General features: G+C 54.7%; 1 protein-coding gene, 1 non-coding gene and 1 pseudogene across 3 annotated transcripts in view; 1 reads left to right on the plus strand and 2 right to left on the minus strand.

Annotated features, from left to right (window-relative positions):
- The window catches only part of RAD54L2 (RAD54 like 2), an 82,548-nt gene extending 64,680 nt beyond the window's left edge, over nt 1-17,868 (plus strand). Inside the window, exons 10-22 of one of the 2 annotated variants that reach the window (XM_016133149.2) lie at nt 546-888; nt 1,514-1,691; nt 2,898-3,149; nt 3,365-3,483; nt 4,645-4,763; nt 6,569-6,668; nt 7,419-7,624; nt 8,043-8,215; nt 8,716-8,912; nt 11,211-11,410; nt 12,875-12,964; nt 15,067-15,159; nt 16,695-17,868. In XM_016133149.2, the coding sequence (XP_015988635.1) occupies nt 546-888; nt 1,514-1,691; nt 2,898-3,149; nt 3,365-3,483; nt 4,645-4,763; nt 6,569-6,668; nt 7,419-7,624; nt 8,043-8,215; nt 8,716-8,912; nt 11,211-11,410; nt 12,875-12,964; nt 15,067-15,159; nt 16,695-17,689 (3,065 nt within the window). In that variant the 3' untranslated portion in view covers nt 17,690-17,868. Of the gene's footprint in view, nt 1-545; nt 889-1,513; nt 1,692-2,897; nt 3,150-3,364; nt 3,484-4,644; nt 4,764-6,568; nt 6,669-7,418; nt 7,625-8,042; nt 8,216-8,715; nt 8,913-11,210; nt 11,411-12,874; nt 12,965-15,066; nt 15,160-15,280; nt 15,502-16,694 lie in introns of those variants that run through there. The other variant, XM_036218465.1, reaches the window with a different exon arrangement.
- On the minus strand, nt 12,481-12,585 carry LOC118602328. Its single transcript, XR_004950672.1, has one exon. It is a non-coding gene; the product is annotated as a U6 spliceosomal RNA (small nuclear RNA).
- On the minus strand, nt 15,481-15,599 carry LOC118601910 (annotated as a pseudogene).
- Nucleotides 17,869-19,188: the final 1,320 nt, after the last annotated feature.

Consider the following 19,188-nt stretch of genomic DNA (forward strand, 5'->3'; position numbering starts at 1 on the left):
ATCTGTGAGGTTATGTTTGTTTTAGGTTTTTGTTACAGAGTTGGGAAGAACTTGCCTCTTAGCAGTGACTGGCAGGTCACTCCAGGAAGACCTTGTCCTTTAGCTAGCTCCCACTAGCCGGCCCTCTGATGGCGCCAAGGTGCTGACAGTGGCAAGAGCCACCTGAAGTGTCCGGATTATTGCTGTCTCATCCAGGCTCAGTTTTAATCCTAGGCTGGTGTCGTGTAAAGTCATGCTGAATGCTGCCCAGTTGCTATTAACCCCAGGAATGCAAGTCAGTTTTACTCTTAGCCTAAAGGGGAAAAAATAAGGAGAGGAAAGAGGGCAGAGAGATTTACCTCAAGAGTCGACAGGCCAGGCTGACGGGTCCCTCCAGACGCGCCGGAGCCTGAATGGCTGGCGCCCTTTCCCCGACGGGGGCCGACGCTTGCTTTCCCGCTTCCTTCATTTCCGCCTTCTCCTCCAGGGTGCACCCCTACTTCTCATGTTGTTGACTAAGAGCAGGCCCTGTCACCCTCTGACTCCGGATCCTCTTCCCTCCCCAGAGTTTGAGAAGGCCTTGTGCCGCCCTGGCCCTGATGTGGTCATCTGCGACGAGGGACACCGCATCAAAAACTGCCAGGCCAGCACCTCGCAGGCCCTGAAGAGCATTCGCTCTCGCCGTCGGGTAGTGCTGACCGGGTACCCGCTGCAGAACAACCTCATCGAGTACTGGTGCATGGTGGACTTCGTGCGCCCGGACTTCCTCGGCACCCGGCAGGAGTTCAGCAACATGTTCGAGCGCCCCATCCTGAATGGGCAGTGTATCGACAGCACGCCTCAGGACGTCCGCCTCATGCGGTACCGCAGCCACGTGCTGCACAGCCTGCTGGAGGGCTTCGTGCAGAGGTGAGCCGGCCTCCGCCTCATTCCCGAGTCCTCGGGGGGCCCTGCTGTACCAGGCGTGCCCCGGCCGCGGGAGGGCCCCTTCCACCTCGGGCGATAGTGAAACTTGCCTTTTTGTCAGGAGCCTTTCCTGTGTCGCTAGCAGAGGACAGATACCACTTCAGTCCTCCGACTGTTTGGCCTGGAAGTGCTTCTCTCAAAACGTAATCTGCAGTTACTAGGGACACCTGCTTTGCCCGCTGAGGTGCGAGGGAGAGCTAGTGCCCTGCTGACCTGGGCGAAAGCCCGGACGTGGCGGCCGCCAGGGGCCTGGCCTCGCCGTGGCAGCTCAGGCCCCACGTGTTCCCTTGTCGAGGTGACACACGTGGAGAAAGCTTAGAGGAGCGGCCCCGGGTCGGAGTAAGAACCGGGAACTCCCCTGGGCCGGGCCACTCCGCCTCTGGCTTCAGTTTTCATCCTTAGAGTGCGTTTCCTCCGGAGGCCGCTGCAGCAGTCCTCGTTGCACGGCTGCTGTGAACGTGGACCTCCTCCAGAGGGGGCCGTGGCAGAAACGCGGGGTTCTGGTTCCACCCTGCACGGACCCCTCCCGGCCCCACTGCCTTGTCGACTCTGACCTCTGCCTTCGTAGGAGAGGCCACACTGTGCTGAAGATTCATCTCCCTGCCAAGGAAGAAAATGTGATCCTGGTGCGGCTCTCCAGGATCCAGCGGGATCTGTACACCCAGTTCATGGACCGCTTCCGAGACTGCGGTAGTAGCGGCTGGCTGGGGCTGAACCCCCTCAAGGCTTTCTGTGTGTGCTGCAAGGTGTGTTGAGGCCCCAGAGAACCCCGAGATACCAGACGAGGGTGCGCAGGGCCCAAGGGAGTCCTTGATAAAGGAAGATTAAATCAGAGGGGCCGCCTCGGTGCCCTGCATCGGAGGCTCCACGGAGGGATGTGTCGGCTGAGTTTGCACGGTTCCTGGGGGCGCCGGGCACACACAGTGATGCTCACGGCGCCCCTCGTGGCTGTGCAACTCACCTGCGCGACTCGTCATACCAAACTTGAAAAATCACTTCCTTTCTCACTGATTATTTTACTCAGAAAAAGGGAGTGATGGGGGAATGTCGTGGGGCAGCGTTTTTGCCTGCTAGCATGACCAGGATTCAAAGACTACGTAGCGTAGACAAATTATTGAGAGTACCTTCCGCTGGATTCTGTGTTTAATCAGACGGAGACCTCTTTTATCCTGATAATGCTTCAGATGGTTTGGGGCAGCAAGGCCCAGGCATCTTGAGCACTAAGCCTCGTGAGCAGGTTGGCGAACCCTGACTTGTCTGTGACCTGGCCAAGTGCTGCTCCCTGTTGCCTCACGGGGACAACAGGCTCTCGGCCAACCCATTGGGCATTATTCCCAATTAACCACTGTTTTAATAAGTCAGCTGAAGGTGTGTGTCTGGGGACAGATGGAGTTTCGAAATATTTCTATCGTAACGACATCCTAGAGCACAGGGCCAGGAACCCAAAGCAGGCACGCTCCGCGAGGCTGCCGCGGGGCGGTGCACAGTTCCTCCCCGCCCCTCCCCCCGCCCCGGGCATTCTCCGCTCCTGCCAGGAATCGTCCCCGGAATGACCTGCGGTCGGTCATCTAGAAGCCAGCCACATGCGTCCAGAGGAGAGAGTGGTCTTGTTTCACGCGTTAGTGAATCGTAGCCCCTCAGCGAATAGGAGCATGCTTGCTGAGTAAGAACGAGGACACAGGCGTGTGACGCGGCCTCTCTGCCCACGCGCCGGCATCCTGGCCTGTCCCTGGCGTGAACTCTCCCATGCACGCGTCGTGGCAGTCGGAGTCGGTTAGCAAGAACGAACGTGCAGGCTCTTCGACTCCGAGGGGGTTGGGGACACTTTGCTCTTCGGTCATGGTGCGCGCCGGTGCTGTGGGAGGTGTGCGTGTGAGCCAGGGCGTGCTGCCCTGGGACACCGTCGGGTGGCTGCCTGCCCCGTGCCACCTCTCGTCTCGCTTGAACCTCAGATCTGGAATCACCCCGACGTGCTGTATGAAGCCCTTCAGAAGGAGAACCTGGCCAACGAGCAGGACCTGGACGTGGAAGAGCTCGGCTCAGCGGGGACTAGTGCCCGCTGCCCATCGCAGGGGACAAAAGTCAAGGGCGAGGACAGTGCCTTGGCCTCCTCGATAGGAGAGGCCACCAATAGCAGGTTCCTACAAGGGGTCGGCTTCAACCCTTTCCAGGAGCGAGGCAACAACATTGTCACGTACGAATGGGTGAGTCAGGCAGTGCTCCGTGGCCATCGCACCGCTGGGAGGGGCCGGCGAGAGGCGCACACGGGAGCGGGTGGGCGCGCCCAGTGCCGCACTCGGCCAGGGTGCGTGCGGGGAACTCCAGGGCCCGCCCGTGAGCTGCTGTCTCGGAGGGCGAGAATTCTGTTTCTGGCGATCTGGCCGCGGGCTTGTTTCCAGCTCCCTCTTCTCTCCTGCAGGCCAAGGACCTTCTGACTAATTACCAGACTGGAGTCCTAGAGAACTCGCCCAAGATGGTACTGCTTTTCCACCTGATTGAGGAAAGTGTGAAGCTCGGGGACAAGATCCTTGTGTTCAGGTAGGAAGAGAAATCCCGAGTGATGCTGTGTGTCTCTGGTTAGAGTGACGCAGCCCCTGCAGAGCGAGGCTGTCCGGGGTCACACCAACCCCCTTTTCTCTCTGCATGCTGCTGCAACCCAGTGCTTCTTGGGAGGGCCTCCCTTGCCTTTTGTCTCTTTCTTGGAGTTTCTTTTTTTGTCTAATGCAGTTTCTCTGCAGAGAACAAGTTAAAACCCGAGGCTAACATTGCAGATTGTAGATTAATCCTTCAAGTTGTGGCCCAGGCCGAATGTGGCTAGTGGCCTGTTTTTGTACAGCCTGAGAGCTAATGTTTACATTTTAAAAGGGTTTTTTTTCCCCCCAAAAGAAAAAGGGAAAGAAGATGCAGTAGAGACTGTGATCTGCAAAACCTGAAAATATTTACCGCCTTGCCCTTTATAGCAAATATTTGCTGACCCCTGGTCTGTCTTCTTTTCCTCCTGGCCTTTTTTTTTTTTTAAATAATTAAACTTTGTATGTAAGGCCAACTAAGCAATGTGATTTGTTCCAGAGTCACATTCTCAGTTTGGCCAGAGCTTTGGGTCCCATCAGACTTGACTCCTCAAGAAAACAGACATAGAGTAGCTCGCTTTTCCTTCGCTCTGACTAGAACACGGTGCGCTGAGTGCTCAGTGGCAGGAGCCTGGCCCGGGAGCCTCGGAGTGAGTGTTCCCATGTGTGACACGCTCTGCCAGGACAGCAGCGGCTCTAACCTGGGGAGAGCCTGCTGGTTCTGTGGGTCGCTTCAGAGGAGACTGGCTGTGCGTAACTCAGAAGCAGCCGGTGCTGCCCCGCCCCCGCGAGACCCATGGTCTTGCCCGTGGCCTGTAGTTAGATCCGATGTGTACTCGTGCCGTGTGGTTTCTCATGCTGATGTTATTTGTTATTACTCACTGAGCTACACCCGGAATTTCCCAGCGGAGGGAGTCACAGGGCAGAGTTTCTTAGCAGGATGGTGGTGATAAGTGTGTGGCTGACTCTGCTCTCGTGACGAGCTGGGGGTGCATCCTCAGCGGTTGTCAGTGGGGTCTCCTCTTACGGGGGCCCCCGCCGTCAGAGGGCTGCACACTATTGTGGGCCTGTTGGCGAACGAGGTGCCCTCGGGTCTGGGAGCCTCTGAATCAAATGTCGCTCCTTTCAGCCAAAGCCTTTCCACGTTGGCTCTCATCGAGGAGTTCCTGGGGAAACGAGAAGTGCCCCCTCCACCTGGTGCCGAGGGGCAGGGAGTCCAGAAGTGGGTGCGGAACGTCAGCTACTTCCGTGAGTTCATTGCCGCTTTGTTCCCGCAGCCTTGGCGAGGTCTGCTCAAGGCTTCCTTCTCGCCCTCTCTTCTCTACTCTATTCTCCATCAGATGCATAGGACTGTCTGTGGTTAGCCAGGAGCAGGGAGATACTGGGGGCGAGCAGCTGTCGGGGAGGCCCTGGGCTGCAGGCTGGATGCTTAGGTGAGTCAGGGCGAGCTCAGAGAAGTACAAGGCCTAGCCCTTGTCTTTGTCCGAGATATGACAAGTCGAGGACAAAGCAGCCCTGATCTTGTGCCCTCACGGGTTCTAGGGAGGACAGAATCATCATGGTGGGGAGGGTCGAAGAAGACCCTCCCTGGAGGAGGTGGGCCTTGCACTCCAAAAAATGGAGAGACTTTGAAGTTACAGAACTAGGGTGGCCCAAAGGTCATTCTAGGCTGAAATAACAGTGAACACCAGCCAAGGTCATGTATTCTCTGTGGGGGAAATAGCATTCCTAAGGGGTGAAAATTGGTTCTTGAGGGGATGAAAAATCTTAACTTTTGAAGTACGAAGTACAAATATGCATATGGTAAATAAACATACTGTGTATCTGTGATATTAAAATTACATGGGCAGGGGCGTGGTAACTGGGGGAAAACGTATTAAACGGTACCTTAAGGGGTGGTAATGAAAAAAAAGGTGGCGAAATATTGCCCTCAGGCACTTACTGGCCGGATTTTGACATCTGGGCCAGATAATCCCGCCGGGCCGGGGGACAGGCACGATATTGACCTCAGGCACTTACTGGCCGGATTTTGACATCTGGGCCAGATAATCCCGCCGGGCCAGGGGACAGGCACGCGCATCTAGCACGTTGAGCAGCGCGGTCTCTGCTCGCTAGATGGCAGCAGCATCCACTCGAGTCATAACCACCAGAAATGTCTCCAGGCTTTGCCAGGTGCCTCCTATGGGTGGAGGGTGGAGAAATCACCCTTGTTGAGAAGCACTAAGGGAAAGAGAGGGAAACGGGGGTTCGGGGGCTGGCGAGGAGCCCCGCAGCGCAGGGTCTGGCCTGGAGCCCTGTGCTGACCGTAGGCTTGCGCAGTGCGTCAGTGCCGAGCCGTGCTTGGACCTGGTGGGAACTCGGGTTGGAACGGCAGGTGGCAGCGCCGACTGAGCGCCTGTGACACCAGGCGATTAAACCGGCGCCTCCTGCAGCTGTGGCGGTTAGTCCTCCGCGCGGCGTCCGCAGCCTGTTCCCTGCTTCCCAGAGGTGACCAGCAAGCCCCCCTCGCTTCTTCGCGCTTCCTCTTCACCGAGGGTTATCTCCTCTCCTTTGAGCTTCCCCATCTCCCGGCTCCATGTTATTCATTTTGTATCTCCTCATAGCAAGTCCGTAGCCTCAGGAGCTTGATAACAGTGCAGGTTCCTGGGAGAGGAACATCGTCCATATCGAAACACAAGCCTCCGGGTCCTTCTGTTCTCGTTGGGATTCAGAGGACTGAGGCAGAGAGGTCACCCGAGCCATCGTCGACTGAGCTCATACATTTAGGGGGATTCTTATGCACTCTAAAGTCTAGAAACCTTGATCTTAGAATTGACCCAAGATACTGAAGGAAGAAACATAATTTATGATCTCTGTTGCACATAAGAATGCCCTGAGGGTATTTTAAAATTATGGATGCCCGGGTTTCGCGGTGGAGGCCTGGAATGCCAGGCGGTAGAATCTGAGCACCGTGGTGTGTGTGTGTTTGGGTTTTAAAATACCCTCTCGCAGTGATTCGGCTGCGGGCCCCTGCCCACGTCTCTCCATTTCTTGTGGTTTTCCTTCTGCTCTAGGGCTGGATGGCAGCACCCCTGCCTTTGAGAGGGAGCGGCTCATTAATCAGTTCAATGATCCCAGCAACCTCACCACCTGGCTGTTCCTTCTCTCCACAAGGTGAGCGGACCTGGGGAGGGCAGGTCAGAGGGCTGCGGGCTGTGGCCAGGGCGACTGGCCACATGGGCTGGTACCCCAGAGGCTTATCTGATTTCCAATAGAAGAGATCTGCTCAGCTTTGCGGCTCGTGTTTGAGGTGAGAGGGAGGACACCAAAAGGAGGTTGTGTCAGAAGGGCAGTCGTGACGTCGTCATTAAGTTCTCTGAGACGTTCATTAGCAATGGTCATAATTAGCTTTTCTCTCAGGAGCGTTCTGAGGCTTAGACGATGTGCTGAATGTGAATGTTTTAAGAAGCAGAAAGTGCAGTATAACTGTGCAAGGCTGATGGCACTGTTTGTCTCATGCCAAGCAGCTCGGCGTCTCCGCTGCCTCCCGCCATCAGAGCGCCCTTGATAGAGTACGAGCCAGTCATTCTCCTAAGCGTAGACTAAGTGCCCCAGAAACATCTGTACGCACGTGTTTCTCCTCACTGGGTGACAGCACTCGGGCCAGGGCGCCGGGCCCTTGCTCGTTACGGAGGGCGGGGAGTGGGCTTTCTCAGCAGGCGGGCACCCCGATGTCGAACGTTTAGGGCCTACTTTCAGTGTTTGAGGACATCTGCCATTCATCATCAGGACGGCAGACCCTTCCAGTACGTCGCGCTTGGGACAAAGAGCATGCTGTGAGGGAAGGAGTCACAGAAGGTAGAACCGGTTTGAAAGCCATCTTCAGAACTAATGGCTCCGCGATTGTCGGCTTGTGTTTTAAAGGGCCGGGTGCCTGGGCGTGAATCTGATCGGTGCCAACCGCGTGGTGGTGTTTGATGCTTCCTGGAACCCTTGCCATGACGCTCAGGCAGTGTGTCGGGTGTACCGTTATGGCCAGAAAAAGCCCTGTCACATCTACCGCCTTGTGGCCGATTTCACCCTCGAAAAGAAGATCTATGACCGTCAGATTTCCAAGCAGGGCATGTCAGGTGGGCCATCTTTCGGGCTCGGAAGAGACACATTTATACAGGCTGCCATCCTTTGGTATCAGTGGGGGAGCGGAGGGGCAGGATATGGGGACACAGGTAGGCTTTCAGTCGTAGAAAGCCAGCCATTCCTCCCATCTCGTTCTGGTTCAAATAATTGCTGAGGAGGGCTTTGACCTCAGGTTGTTGAAGGTGGGTTTGATGATAAGAGCTGAGCTAAATATGCAGATTTCTCTTATATTTCCATGTCACCAGCACCTCAAACGTGGTCTTTGACTTTCAGATGTGGAATGACCTAAAGTGGTTTAGCTATGAGTAACAACAACGCCACCTACAGCCTCTCTTTTCTCTGCCGATCTTCATAGCTGTGCCTTTGCGGCCTTCCTGGCCCTGTGCTGATTTTCTCCATGCCTTCTTCTAGATCGGGTGGTGGATGATCTCAATCCAATGCTGAACTTTACGCGGAAGGAGGTTGAGAACCTGCTGCACTTTGTCGAGAAGGAGCCGGCTCCCCAAGCATCCTTGAACGTAAAGGGGATCAAGGAGCCAGTCTTACAACTTGCCTGTCTGAAGTACCCTCACCTCATCACCAAGGTAAGAGCCTGGGATGCATGTAACGCCGAGTTACATCCGTTTCCAGCAAGGGAGCCTTGTCTGGCAAGCTTGTTTTCATCATCCGAACTTTCGCGTCATGCAGGCAACACAGACTCAAGTGGCTCCTCCCACCACGCAGCGCCCACCCCCATCCCTAGTCTGTTCCTGCCAGTGCTAAGGTCAGCCACGTGGAAGAATTTGGCCAGTGTTTTTTCCTAACAGAAAGAGCGATGGAAAGTCCTAAAACTGTAGTCTGTTACTTCTCTGAACCCTCCCATCCTTTTCACGTGGAAGGCGGCCTTAGGTTGTCTAATGCCGACGCCGGGCTGGAGTTGTGAGTTATACTCTTGAGAAAAAGACCGTCAACCTGCCTGCGGATCTGCTCTTTGCTAGCGCTGCAGACAGCCAGCCCTGTCTCAGTTTCAGAATAAGGCTCACTGTGTATCAGCCATGTTGGCACAAAGACTGGTAATTAAATCAACATCCTCCTGTGTCCCCAGGAGCCTTTTGAGCATGAGTCATTGCTCCTTAATCGAAAGGATCACAAGCTGACCAAGGCGGAGAAAAAAGCAGCGAAGAAAAGCTATGAGGAAGACAAACGCACATCAGTCCCCTACACCCGCCCGTCGTATGCGCAGTATTATCCCGCCAGCGACCAGAGCCTGACCAGCATCCCCGCCTTCAGTCAGAGAAACTGGTGAGTCGCGGGAAGGGGAGGAAGCTGGGCTGCTGCGCCAGGCCCGGACCTTTGCACTGGTTCGTTCCTGAAGCAGAGGGAGAGACCACGACTTGCTCTTCGTGGCTGAGAACTGACAGGTGCTGCTCCTCGACGAGGTGCCGAAGCCGCTCAGCAGCTCTGGTGTTTAAATGGCTCTGGCCGGGGACTGAGCTGCTGGCCTTGTGAATCCGGAGAGGCTTTTAGATTCCCTGGAAGCGCAGCTTCCTAAAGCAGAGGCCCAGCTCTCCAGCACAGCCTCCTCGTATCCACAGCATCTTCTCCTTAGATCTTGCTTAGCAGTGAGGTTCAAGGTGAAGGCCAGGTCTTCGTGAGTCTTGAATTGTAGTCAGTGGATTCGGCTTCTTCTAATAGGATTGCATTCTGTGGCTGTGCCACGATCCTGAGGGAAAAATATTTTTCTTAACTACAACTTTTAGAACTGTTCAGAATATGAACTTGATAAAAGCCAGTTGCTAAGGGAGAGAGGGCTTTTTATAAGAAATTATGGAACAATTGTCTATGTTTTTTTTTTTCCCTCATTTTAAAACAAGGTGCCTCAGAGCCCGCACTAGATTAGCTGCTTGATTGGTGGTTTGCATTTTTAAATTGTTTGATTATCTTGAATTAAAGATAATTATTTTATTTGAGTGCGATAGATTTAAAACTTTTTCTAAAGAAGAGTCCGTGGAAAATAAATAAATAAATAAACTTGCCAAGCGAGGTTCTAAAGGAACTAATTAAAACCATCTAAGATTTTATATAAGACTCTAATTTTTGACGAATAAATTTGCTACTTTTTATGTAGAAGATGCATTCAAGCAGAAAGTCACGCTTTCAAAGCCTTTAGACTTTATTTCTGTCATTTTCCAAGATGCTCTTGCCTGGGAATGTTCTTCTTTCTTGTCTTCCACCTGTGGTTCTCTTCTCTGGGCTTCTCTGTGTAACAGCAGAAATGGACTAAGCCTAAACCCAATGGGAGCAAGCCATGTGGTGTCCAGGGAAGGGGGTGTGTGACAGACAGTCTGGGCCGTGAAGAGATGTTAGCTCCTTTTCTGGCCCAGCTCCAGCCCTGTGGGAGGCGGCAGCCTCTCAGAGCATTTAACGAGCCATTCCTGCTGATTCCTGTCCTGTCTGGGTACGTGAGAGGAGGCCCTCCTACCCAAATCCTCACCTCAGCCCTTGTAGCGTATGGAGCTCGGGCTAGGTTCCTGTTACCTTTCTGACTCAGTGACATCTGGCCAGGCCTCCTAGGAAGTGGGCCCCAGTCCCTTGAGCCTGCTGTGCTGTCTGGCCTGTCTGGGAATGTGGGGTCCATAGGGCCCAGGCAGCTACCCAGAGGTTCATTATTCGGACAGGAAAGAAGGCATCAGTCTAAGGAGGTCTGTTCTCTGGGACTAAAGACCAAGATGCAGACTTCGGAAAGCGTATAGACAGGAACTTAATTTCAGAAGTCTTAAATCGGGGGCAGCTTTCTCAAGGTACCGACACCTGGTCGAAGGGAAGGAGAAGCGTGAGGGGTGAGTCCCTGACCACGGGAGAACGCTTTGGCGCGTTGGCAGTAAGAGGCGCAGCCTGCGCTCAGGCCGGCCACGGGCCTGTGCCTTTAGAAGCCTGGCCTCTGTGCTCAGCGTTTCGGCCGCTGCTGCTTTTGTGGGGGCTGTGACTAGCTGGGTACTTTGGAGGCCGGCCCCAGGAGGAGCTCAGTGAAAAGCAATCCAGAGGAGAGGGGGGTGTGCCTGCATTACTTACTGAAACTTGATGTTTCAGAGAGTAAGGACAGTTAAAGTTGGACAAATGGTCTCTCCAGATGACCTGCACACATGACCTCACATGGCCCTTTTTCCTTGGGCGAGAGGGAAAATCCCACCCATTCGTCTTCAACTTAGCACGCACTGTGTCCCGAGGAACTTTTCTTCCCTCCGCATCGTTGCCCCTCCCTAACTTCCCTGCAAGGACCAAACCCTAATGTAGGTAGACGCCCCCAGTTCCAGGGGAGCGGGTGTCGCCTCCCATCTCCTTAAAGAGGTTGTTCCATGGACACCTGGCTCTTCTTGGACCCTGAGAGGCTGTACCCCTCACCGCCTCTGGCTCTCTGCTCTGCTCGGTCCTGCCTCTGGTCCTCCTGTGAATCGGCCACGCCCCGTAGGTCCCTCCCTCGGCAGCAGCGGCAGCAGCGGGGCTGCGGGATGGGGACGTCGGCAGAGGCTCTGCAGGCTGCGTGTAAAGGAAGCACGGCTCCTCTGCCGAGCTCTGAGTGCGCTTGTCTTCCTCTCACAGGCAGCCAGCGCTGAAGAGTGACGAGAAGCCCGTGGCCAGTGTCCGTCCTGTGCAGTCCACCCCCATCCCGATGATGCCGCGGCACGTCCCGCTGGGAGGCGGCGTCAGCTCCGCCTCTGGCACAAACGCGGCTATGAACTTCCCAATCAACTACCTGCAGCGCGCGGGCGTCCTTGTGCAGAAGGTGGTCACCACCACAGGTGGGGAGCTCCCGGCTTCTTTCCGGGGTGCCGTCCCTTTTCAAGTTACCGTATTCATGCAGGAATTTTAGCATTTATTAAGCACTTTGTGTGTTCTGGGCCTTACTACGTTGGTGCTGTAGCTAAAAAAAAGACAGCAGCCCCTTATCTTGAGGAGTTTGCACTATAATGACGTATCTTAATAATAGCATGAAACTGGGTCTTCCTGAATGTGGCCGTGGGGACAGACTTCGAACACAGCAGATAGTGGAAATGCCACTGGGACACAGGGTCGGGACACAGGGTCGGTTGTCTGAGAGACATGTGAATGTGCTGAGTCTGGCCGACTGCAGGTCAGCTGGGTGTAAAGGAAGCCGTCACCTCCCTTCTTAGTTAGCAGACCTGCATGTCATTTGCTGCTTTCTTTGTGAGCTCGACGTGGATCGAGCATGGTAGACCAGCGGGCGGTGCACGGCCCGCGGTCCTGTGCCCCGCCCTGTGGCTCAGGGTACTGGGGAAGGAAAGCATTTCACGATGCTTTTTTCACTTGCTGTCTAGGAATATTCATGGTCTATAAATTTTAATGAAATACCTTACCCGATTTTTGGAGTAGGAAAATAATACACATCCATCGTAAAAAAAAAAATTGGAAACAAGTGAAAACAAAAAGGGAGTGTCTTGTACTCGCACTTCTCTGCCGATGCCCGGAGATGCCCTTCGCCCTCAGCCAGGCGTGGCGCGGTGCCAGGGCGGCCAGGCCGCCCCTGGGACCCAGCGTGATGTGGAGCAAACACGCGGATAGCTCGAGGAGGGGGGAAAATATGTGGAAATAACCATTTGAACCAAAACTTTTTTTTCTTTAAAAGCACAAAACTTATAATTCTTATTATAGAAAGAAAGAGGGCTGCTTGCGCCAAACCATATTTATATGGGGCCAAGATATCACATTAAAGCTGCATGTTCACAAAATATATAGGGGCATTAATTTTTTTAATTTGTTTTACACTTGGTTTTTTTATTTTTTATTTTTACAATTCAATGGTGGGTCATGCATACTGCATTGTGTGTTCACCGCCAGTAGTTGAATTTCTTAAAACTGTGGAACACTCACGGATTCGCACGTCATCCTTGTGCAGAGGCCGTGCTCATCTTCCCCGTATCGTCCCGGCTTTAGTACACGGGCCGCCGAAGCAAGCGTGCGCCGAAACTTTTCCTAAGCCAAAAGCTCCTTGAATTTTTAATTAAGTCGGGGGAAATGGATCAGGAGGATGACCAGATTTCTAGAAAGCTTATTTTCGCAGTATTCTTTGTTTCGACAGTTGTGAAAGGTCCTGCTTGCTCCGCCCCCTCGGTTCCGAGCTCTGCTCTGCCGAGTGGCTTTCGGAGAGCCGCTGGGGAGCGGGGCGGATGCGGACCGTGCAGCCCCCTTCCCCCTGCCTCGGCCAGGCCCACGTCATCTAAACCCGAGCTCTGTGTCTTCACTAGATATCGTTATTCCTGGACTCAACAGCTCCACAGATGTCCAGGCAAGAATCAACGCTGGCGAGAGCATCCACATCATCCGTGGGACAAAAGGTGAGAGCCTGACCAAGGGCTGGTGCCGGAGGGGCGTAGGAACCATCCTGTAAGAGCGTCACACGTAGGGGAAGCATGAGAACGTGACTCTTCTAGTCGCTTAGTAGGTAGAGATGGGCCCGAAGGATATCTGGCAGTCGCCTAAAAGAAGGGAGTGAGGGTTCCTGCATTTCTGCATTTTACCATTGCTTCCGTGGAGAACCATGGGGTGGGCTGGGCAGACCGCGTGTTTTGGGCTGGTCTCAGCCTACTGATGGCGATGGCAGCACGCCTGATTCACCTGGTCCTGTACTGCCCGTGTGAACAGTTCGCCCGCTCCGCCCCCACCATCGCCATCCTCCCAGAGCCAGTGTTGTGGCCAAACTGCCCCTTGTTATTGTGATTATAAGACACAGCAACCATCAGGGACTTGGAAAAGACAAGGTTTATTACTCACAAGTCCTGGAGGGTGCCGTGGCTTGCTCGAGGGCCTCACAGGGAGATCGTGGGTGGAGAGGGCGAGCGAGGGTGTGAGCCTCAGGCTCTGCTTTTATTAGGGTTCACGAGCGGGGTGCTTAGGGCTTTGCGGTTCACTTTATTGGCGAATTTAAAACATAAGAGCAGAAATGTGAGCATGGGGAAAGAAAAGCGGGGTCACTCAAGGAACAGTTACCTCGGTGACCCTGGGCTTTCTAAAAGGGGAGCATCATGGGCGGGGGCCCCCTGGTTCATCGTCCGGTTGTTCAGCCAGTCTCGGCGTCACACAGCTGGAGCTTGTTGACTGAAGATGAATGTCTTTGAAGCACGTTTCGGCAGTCAGAGCTTCACGTGCGGCACGCGCTGCACGCGGGGCCGTCGAACGGGGAAGGCGCTGTGCGCGGGGTCCTCGGCCCACGCGTGTGCCGCTCGCGTCGCTCGCCCACGCGTGTGGAACGGGGGCAGGTCTCGAACCAGGAAGCGTCTCAGGAGGACGAATCGATACACAGCGCTGGCTTAGCAGAATTTTCCAGTGTCGTAATTTTAAAAGTCCACTGCCCCTGGCCACCTCGGAGGGAGACAAGATTGCCGGAATGAGACATCTGGGCTGGGCAGCGTCAGGACTCTAAATCTATCTGTCATTTCAGCCTTTACTCTGTGAGGCTCCCCGTTTAGTAAGGAGATTTTGCCCTAGCCTCTGTTGGGTCAAAGTGCCTTTAGGCTCAAGGAAAAGATGCCACGAACTGCCTGACACACAGAGAAAACCGTACCCAGCCCCCTTACCAGGTTCTTCCTGGCCCAGAGCAGGGGTTGGCAGACTCTGGCTGGCCCACCAGCTTCCTGTTACTGTACCTGTGAGCTAAGAATGTGTTTTACATTTTCAGTTGGTTGGGGAAAAAAGTCAAAAGAATAATATTTTGTGACAGGTGAAAATTACATGAAATTCACATTTCAGGGTTCCTAAATGTTTTTAGATCATAACCATGCCTAGCTCTTTTCCTGCTACAGAATTGAGTAGTTGCAAGAGAGATCTAACGACTCCAAAGTCAAACGTACTTACTAACTAGCCTTTTAAGAAAAAATTTTCTGACCTCTGGCCTCGAGGCAGCCCTAACCCTCCAGAATAGATCGAAAGACATACCAAGACAAAGGGAGTGGATTCGTACTGCATGGGAGTAGCACGCAGGTCTAGCATTAGGCCTGCCGAGGGCGAGAGTGTCAGGCAGTGAGGCTGCTTCCTCCCAGACCAAGAGACGGGCCTGGGCCAGAGCACCTCTCCTCCTTCACAGCACCCACGTGCACCCTCACCGCATTTAACCTGTCCCCGGGTAGCTGCTGGTACTGTTGTGCACCTCCCGCTCCAGAGGTGAGCTCCGTGAGACAGGGCCCTTTTCAAAGGTCGTACGTGCTTCAGGGTCTAGAACAGTGCCTAGTGTGTAGCAACTGTGCACATCACTGTTTTTGTGGAATAACTAGGAATATCGGGCCCACAGCTCAGTCACCCCACTCATTGCAGGGGTCTTCGGAGAGGGTGTGAGACCTAATTTTATAGCCGTCTCCCAACGCGCAGCCCCTCGGCCTGGAGTCCCGCGGGGCTGGCAGTGCCCCTGCCCGCTCCTAGCAGCCTTCCTCGTGTCTCTTCCCAGGGACGTACATCCGCACCAGCGACGGGCGGATCTTCGCTGTCCGGGCGACAGGCAAACCAAAGGCTCCTGAAGACGGTCGGATGGCCGCCTCAGGTACGGCGGCTTCCACCTGTCTGTCTGTCTCGCTCTGTCATCCGTCATCTATCATCTGTCATTTATCTGTGTTTTTTGTTTTTGTTTAGTCTCATTTATAATTAATTTACTTTTTGAATAGTTAATGTCTGCCTGGTTCACAATTCCAGAGGTACGGAAAGCGGTAAAGTGAAAAGTAAGTTTTACTTTCTTACAGATGCTGCTCTCATCTGTTCGTTTTTAGAGATGTTCTGTATGTGTACATGTACAGAGAGATGTTTCTGTCTGTATAAAAAATGTATGTATATGCGTTTCCTTTGTATTTTTTTTTTTTTATTTTAACGCCTACAGCACCCGGTCTTCCTAGGTGGTCTCCCATCCAAGTACTAACCAGGCCCAACCCTGCTTAGCTTTCGAGATCAGACAGGATCGGGCTCGTTCAGGGTGGCATGGCCGGAGACTCTTCGTATTTTTAAAACGAATGCTAACTTACCGTAATGCACTGTTCATTGCTTCTCACTCTCCAGCGTAGCTCAGGGCTCGTTCCTTGTCATCGCTTTAGATGGGCCTCATTGAGGGTTGGGCCAGGACGCCATCAGATGGCCGTAACGCAGCGTGCTCCCAAGTTCCCTGTCCTTGGACGTTTAGGTGGTTTGGCGCCTCCAGTGCAGCACTGGCGCCGGTCCCGTGGGCGTGCCTGTAGGACGACCTCCTCGGAGTGGGGTCGAGTCAGGTCAGAGTACGCGTGTGGCGCGTCGACCGGTCAGGAACCCTTGCCCAGGTCCCCTGTCGAGGCGGTTCTCCTCCGTCCCCTCTGCGTGCGGTCTGAGCTAGGCTGCTCCCGTTCCCAGCTCTGGCGGTGGAAATGGTCGCACGTACTGACCGGTCGAAAGAGCAACGCCGTGAGCACCGCGTGACCTGCACGTGGGCCCGGTGACTGTTCCTGTTCTCATAATCATTCTTTTGTCTCTTTCGACTATTTGTAAATTGAAGACATCAACTCATTTACCCCTAAATGTTACAGCACACATCTCCTAACTATTACAACACCCCGTCACACTCAAAGAACCTTAAGACTTCCGTAGCATTCCCTCCAGTCCAGGCCATACCACCGTCTTCCCTCTTGTCCCAATCGTCTTCCATGGCCGCGAATGCTTTGTTTTTAAACCAGGATGGATTGCTTTTTAAACTTCGTTTTCCTCATTTCTCCCATCCTGGTCACTGACCCTTTGCCTCCAGAGGAGTCTGACTAGTTATAAGAATGATCGCTTAACATTTCACCTCCATTGTCCCATAGGCTTCACCTGGCGGAGTTTTACAGATTGGGGACCTGGGGTGAAGAGAGGTTACCCGTTTTGTCGCGGGTACACTTGTTTCCTAGCTCAAAGGCTTTCTTTCTTTGTGACTGAGCAAAGCTGACTGGGCGATGTTGTTTGGACATCAAACTATTTGAATTTTGGGACCACGGGATAGGATTTTTTTTCATGGCAGTTTTTCCTACATCCTCCATGTCTCCCTGCCATTCTGGTTCTCAGTTACCTGTATTTTGTACCCAGGTTCCCAGGGGCCTTCTCTCGAGTCCACAAGCAACGGCAGACACAGTGCCTCATCACCCAAAGCCGCCGACCCTGAGGGGCTGGCCAGGCCCGTCTCTCCAGACAGCCCGGAGGTCCTCAGCGAGCTCCAGCAGTACGCGGACGTGGCCGCGGCCCGGGGGTCCCGTCAGGGCTCCCCGAGCGCCAGTGCCGCCCTGCCTGGCCCCCCGGCCCAACTTGGGGACAGCGCTGCTGGGCCTGGGGCAGCCCTGGGGACCGAGCCTCGACATGGGGGCCGTTGCCTCAGTAGCTCCCTCCTGGTGACCGGCCAGCCCTGTGGTGACAAGCACCCAGTGTTGGACTTAAGGGGCCACAAGCGAAAGCTGGTCACACCACCTGCTGCGCAGGAGTCAGCCCGCCGGCGGTCCAGGAAGGGCCACGTGCCAGCGCCCGTGCAGCCCTACGAACACGGGTATCCAGTGTCCGGCGGGTTCCCCATGCCGCCTGTCTCCTTAAACCATGACCTCGCCGCCCCCTTCACCTCGCAGGCCGGGGAGAGCGCCCCGTTCATGGGCAGTTCCCCCTCCTTCTACCAGCTGTCCAACCTGCTGGCAGGCGCCCGCCTGGTGTTCCCAGTGACTACTGACCCCCTGGGGCCCGCAGGCCCCGTCAGTTCTTCTTCCACGGCTACCTCAGTCACTGCCAGCAGCCCTTCCTTCGTGCTCAACCCCTCTGTCCCAGGGCTTCTGCCCAGCTACCCACTCCCGTTCTCGCAGCCACTCCTGTCCGAGCCGAGGATGTTCGCGCCTTTCCCCTCCCCCGTCTTGCCCAGCAGCCTCTCGCGGGGCATGTCCGTCTACCCAGGCTACATGTCCGCACACGCAGGCTATCCCGTGGGCGGCCTTCTCCGGTCCCAGGTGCCTCCATTCGACTCTCATGAGGTTGCCGAGGTGGGGTTCAGCTCCAATGATGATGAGGATAAGGATGACGACGTGATAGAGGTCACTGGGAAATAGCTGGGGAGCCCCTCTCCACCTCACCCGGGGCCCCCAGCAGGTTGCCCGCCAAGCTGGAAGGCAGCGATCTGGGATTTCTAAGAGGGCGCTTGGCAGGAAGGGAAGAGGAGAGGACAGAGAAGGGTGGTTCACCATAGCTGTAGGGCTCTGTGACAGTCTGACACAAGAGGCAAAAAAAACCAACAGAGCAGCAATAGCGGGAAATCAGGGACCCAAACCAGGAGCAGAGGGCAGGGCCGCCTGCCCCCTCCCGCCTGCCTCGCCTGTGCCGTCTGCCCGCCTGCCCGCCCACCCGAGCATGGACGCTCACATCCCGCTTCTGTCTTTGGGAACGTTCTCTCCCAAGAGAGCTGCCTTACTGGGTGACTTAGCTGGGCCTGGAGAGGGGAGGGGAGGGAGGGGGGAGGAAGAGGAAAAGAGGGGGGCCAGGGAGAGAAGACTGAGAGTCCATGCGGAGCGGAGTCTTTAGGGGGAGGGAAGGAAGCAGACCAGGTATGTGTGTTTGTGCGTGCGCGTGTGTTTGTGTATGTACGTACATGTATGTAACAGGGGTGAAGGTGGGAGGGAAGGGAGGGAGGGAGGGACAGACCACAGGGGAAACTAAAAAATAAGTTTATCTTTTTAAAAATGGAAATCAGAGCGCAGTGGTCCATGGCGAGTATTAGCGTGAGCATCAGAGCAAGCCGGGGGAAGAGCCGTGGGAGCCACAGGTTTCCTCCCGGCTGGGCAAGGAGAAGGCCCGGGCAACCCAAGTCCCCGGCCGGCAGAGCCACGGTTGTCAGAATTTGGGGGAGAAATTAGGAGAGAAAATGGGCATTAGCAGCCTGTCTCTTTCCCCAGGGGCTGTCTCTAAGCAGGTCTCCCTTTCCGGGGCGTGAGGGTGTCCGTGTGCAGAGAGGCCGGGCGGGGAAGCACTACGCGTGTGAGTGACAGGTCGTGGAGTCATGGCCAGAAGAGACATTCTCCACAGGCACGGCGCTGGGTCCCCCGCTGCCTGTCCCGGTGGCCTTTCTTATCCTTCCTGTCCCCATTCGAGAGCTCCATGTTAATTTATTTCTTATGGGCAATTATTTATTATTTGGACTTTTCATGTGTCTTTTTTTTATTTTTATTTTTTGGTGGCGCGGTGGGAGGGCAGGCCTAGGGGTCGGTAGGAGGGTAGGAGACAACGTGAAGGTGTCCCGGACCCCGTAGCTGCTGGCGAGCGAGTCCCAGGTGGGCAGCGAATGGACCAAGGAAAGAGAGCCGGGCGTGACCAAGGTTGTACCAAACAACTACGTTTTCAGGAAATGGCCTTTCAGGAAGATCAGGGTCTCCCGTGGCTGAGAGTTTGAAACTTGGGATCATGGAGTTCACTATTGGGAAGTAAGGGACCCCAAATTTGGAGCCGTATGCCCCTCTGATGACCTTCAAGGCCAGTTCTCTGTGCTGGGTCGTGAAGCTGAGTATAAGTGGTTTCCGAGTTGAGGGAACAGACTATGGATTTCCAGATGGGAAGT

Source organism: Rousettus aegyptiacus, unplaced genomic scaffold, assembly GCF_014176215.1.
Source record: "Rousettus aegyptiacus isolate mRouAeg1 unplaced genomic scaffold, mRouAeg1.p scaffold_m13_p_4, whole genome shotgun sequence".
Lineage (NCBI taxonomy): Eukaryota > Metazoa > Chordata > Mammalia > Chiroptera > Pteropodidae > Rousettus > Rousettus aegyptiacus.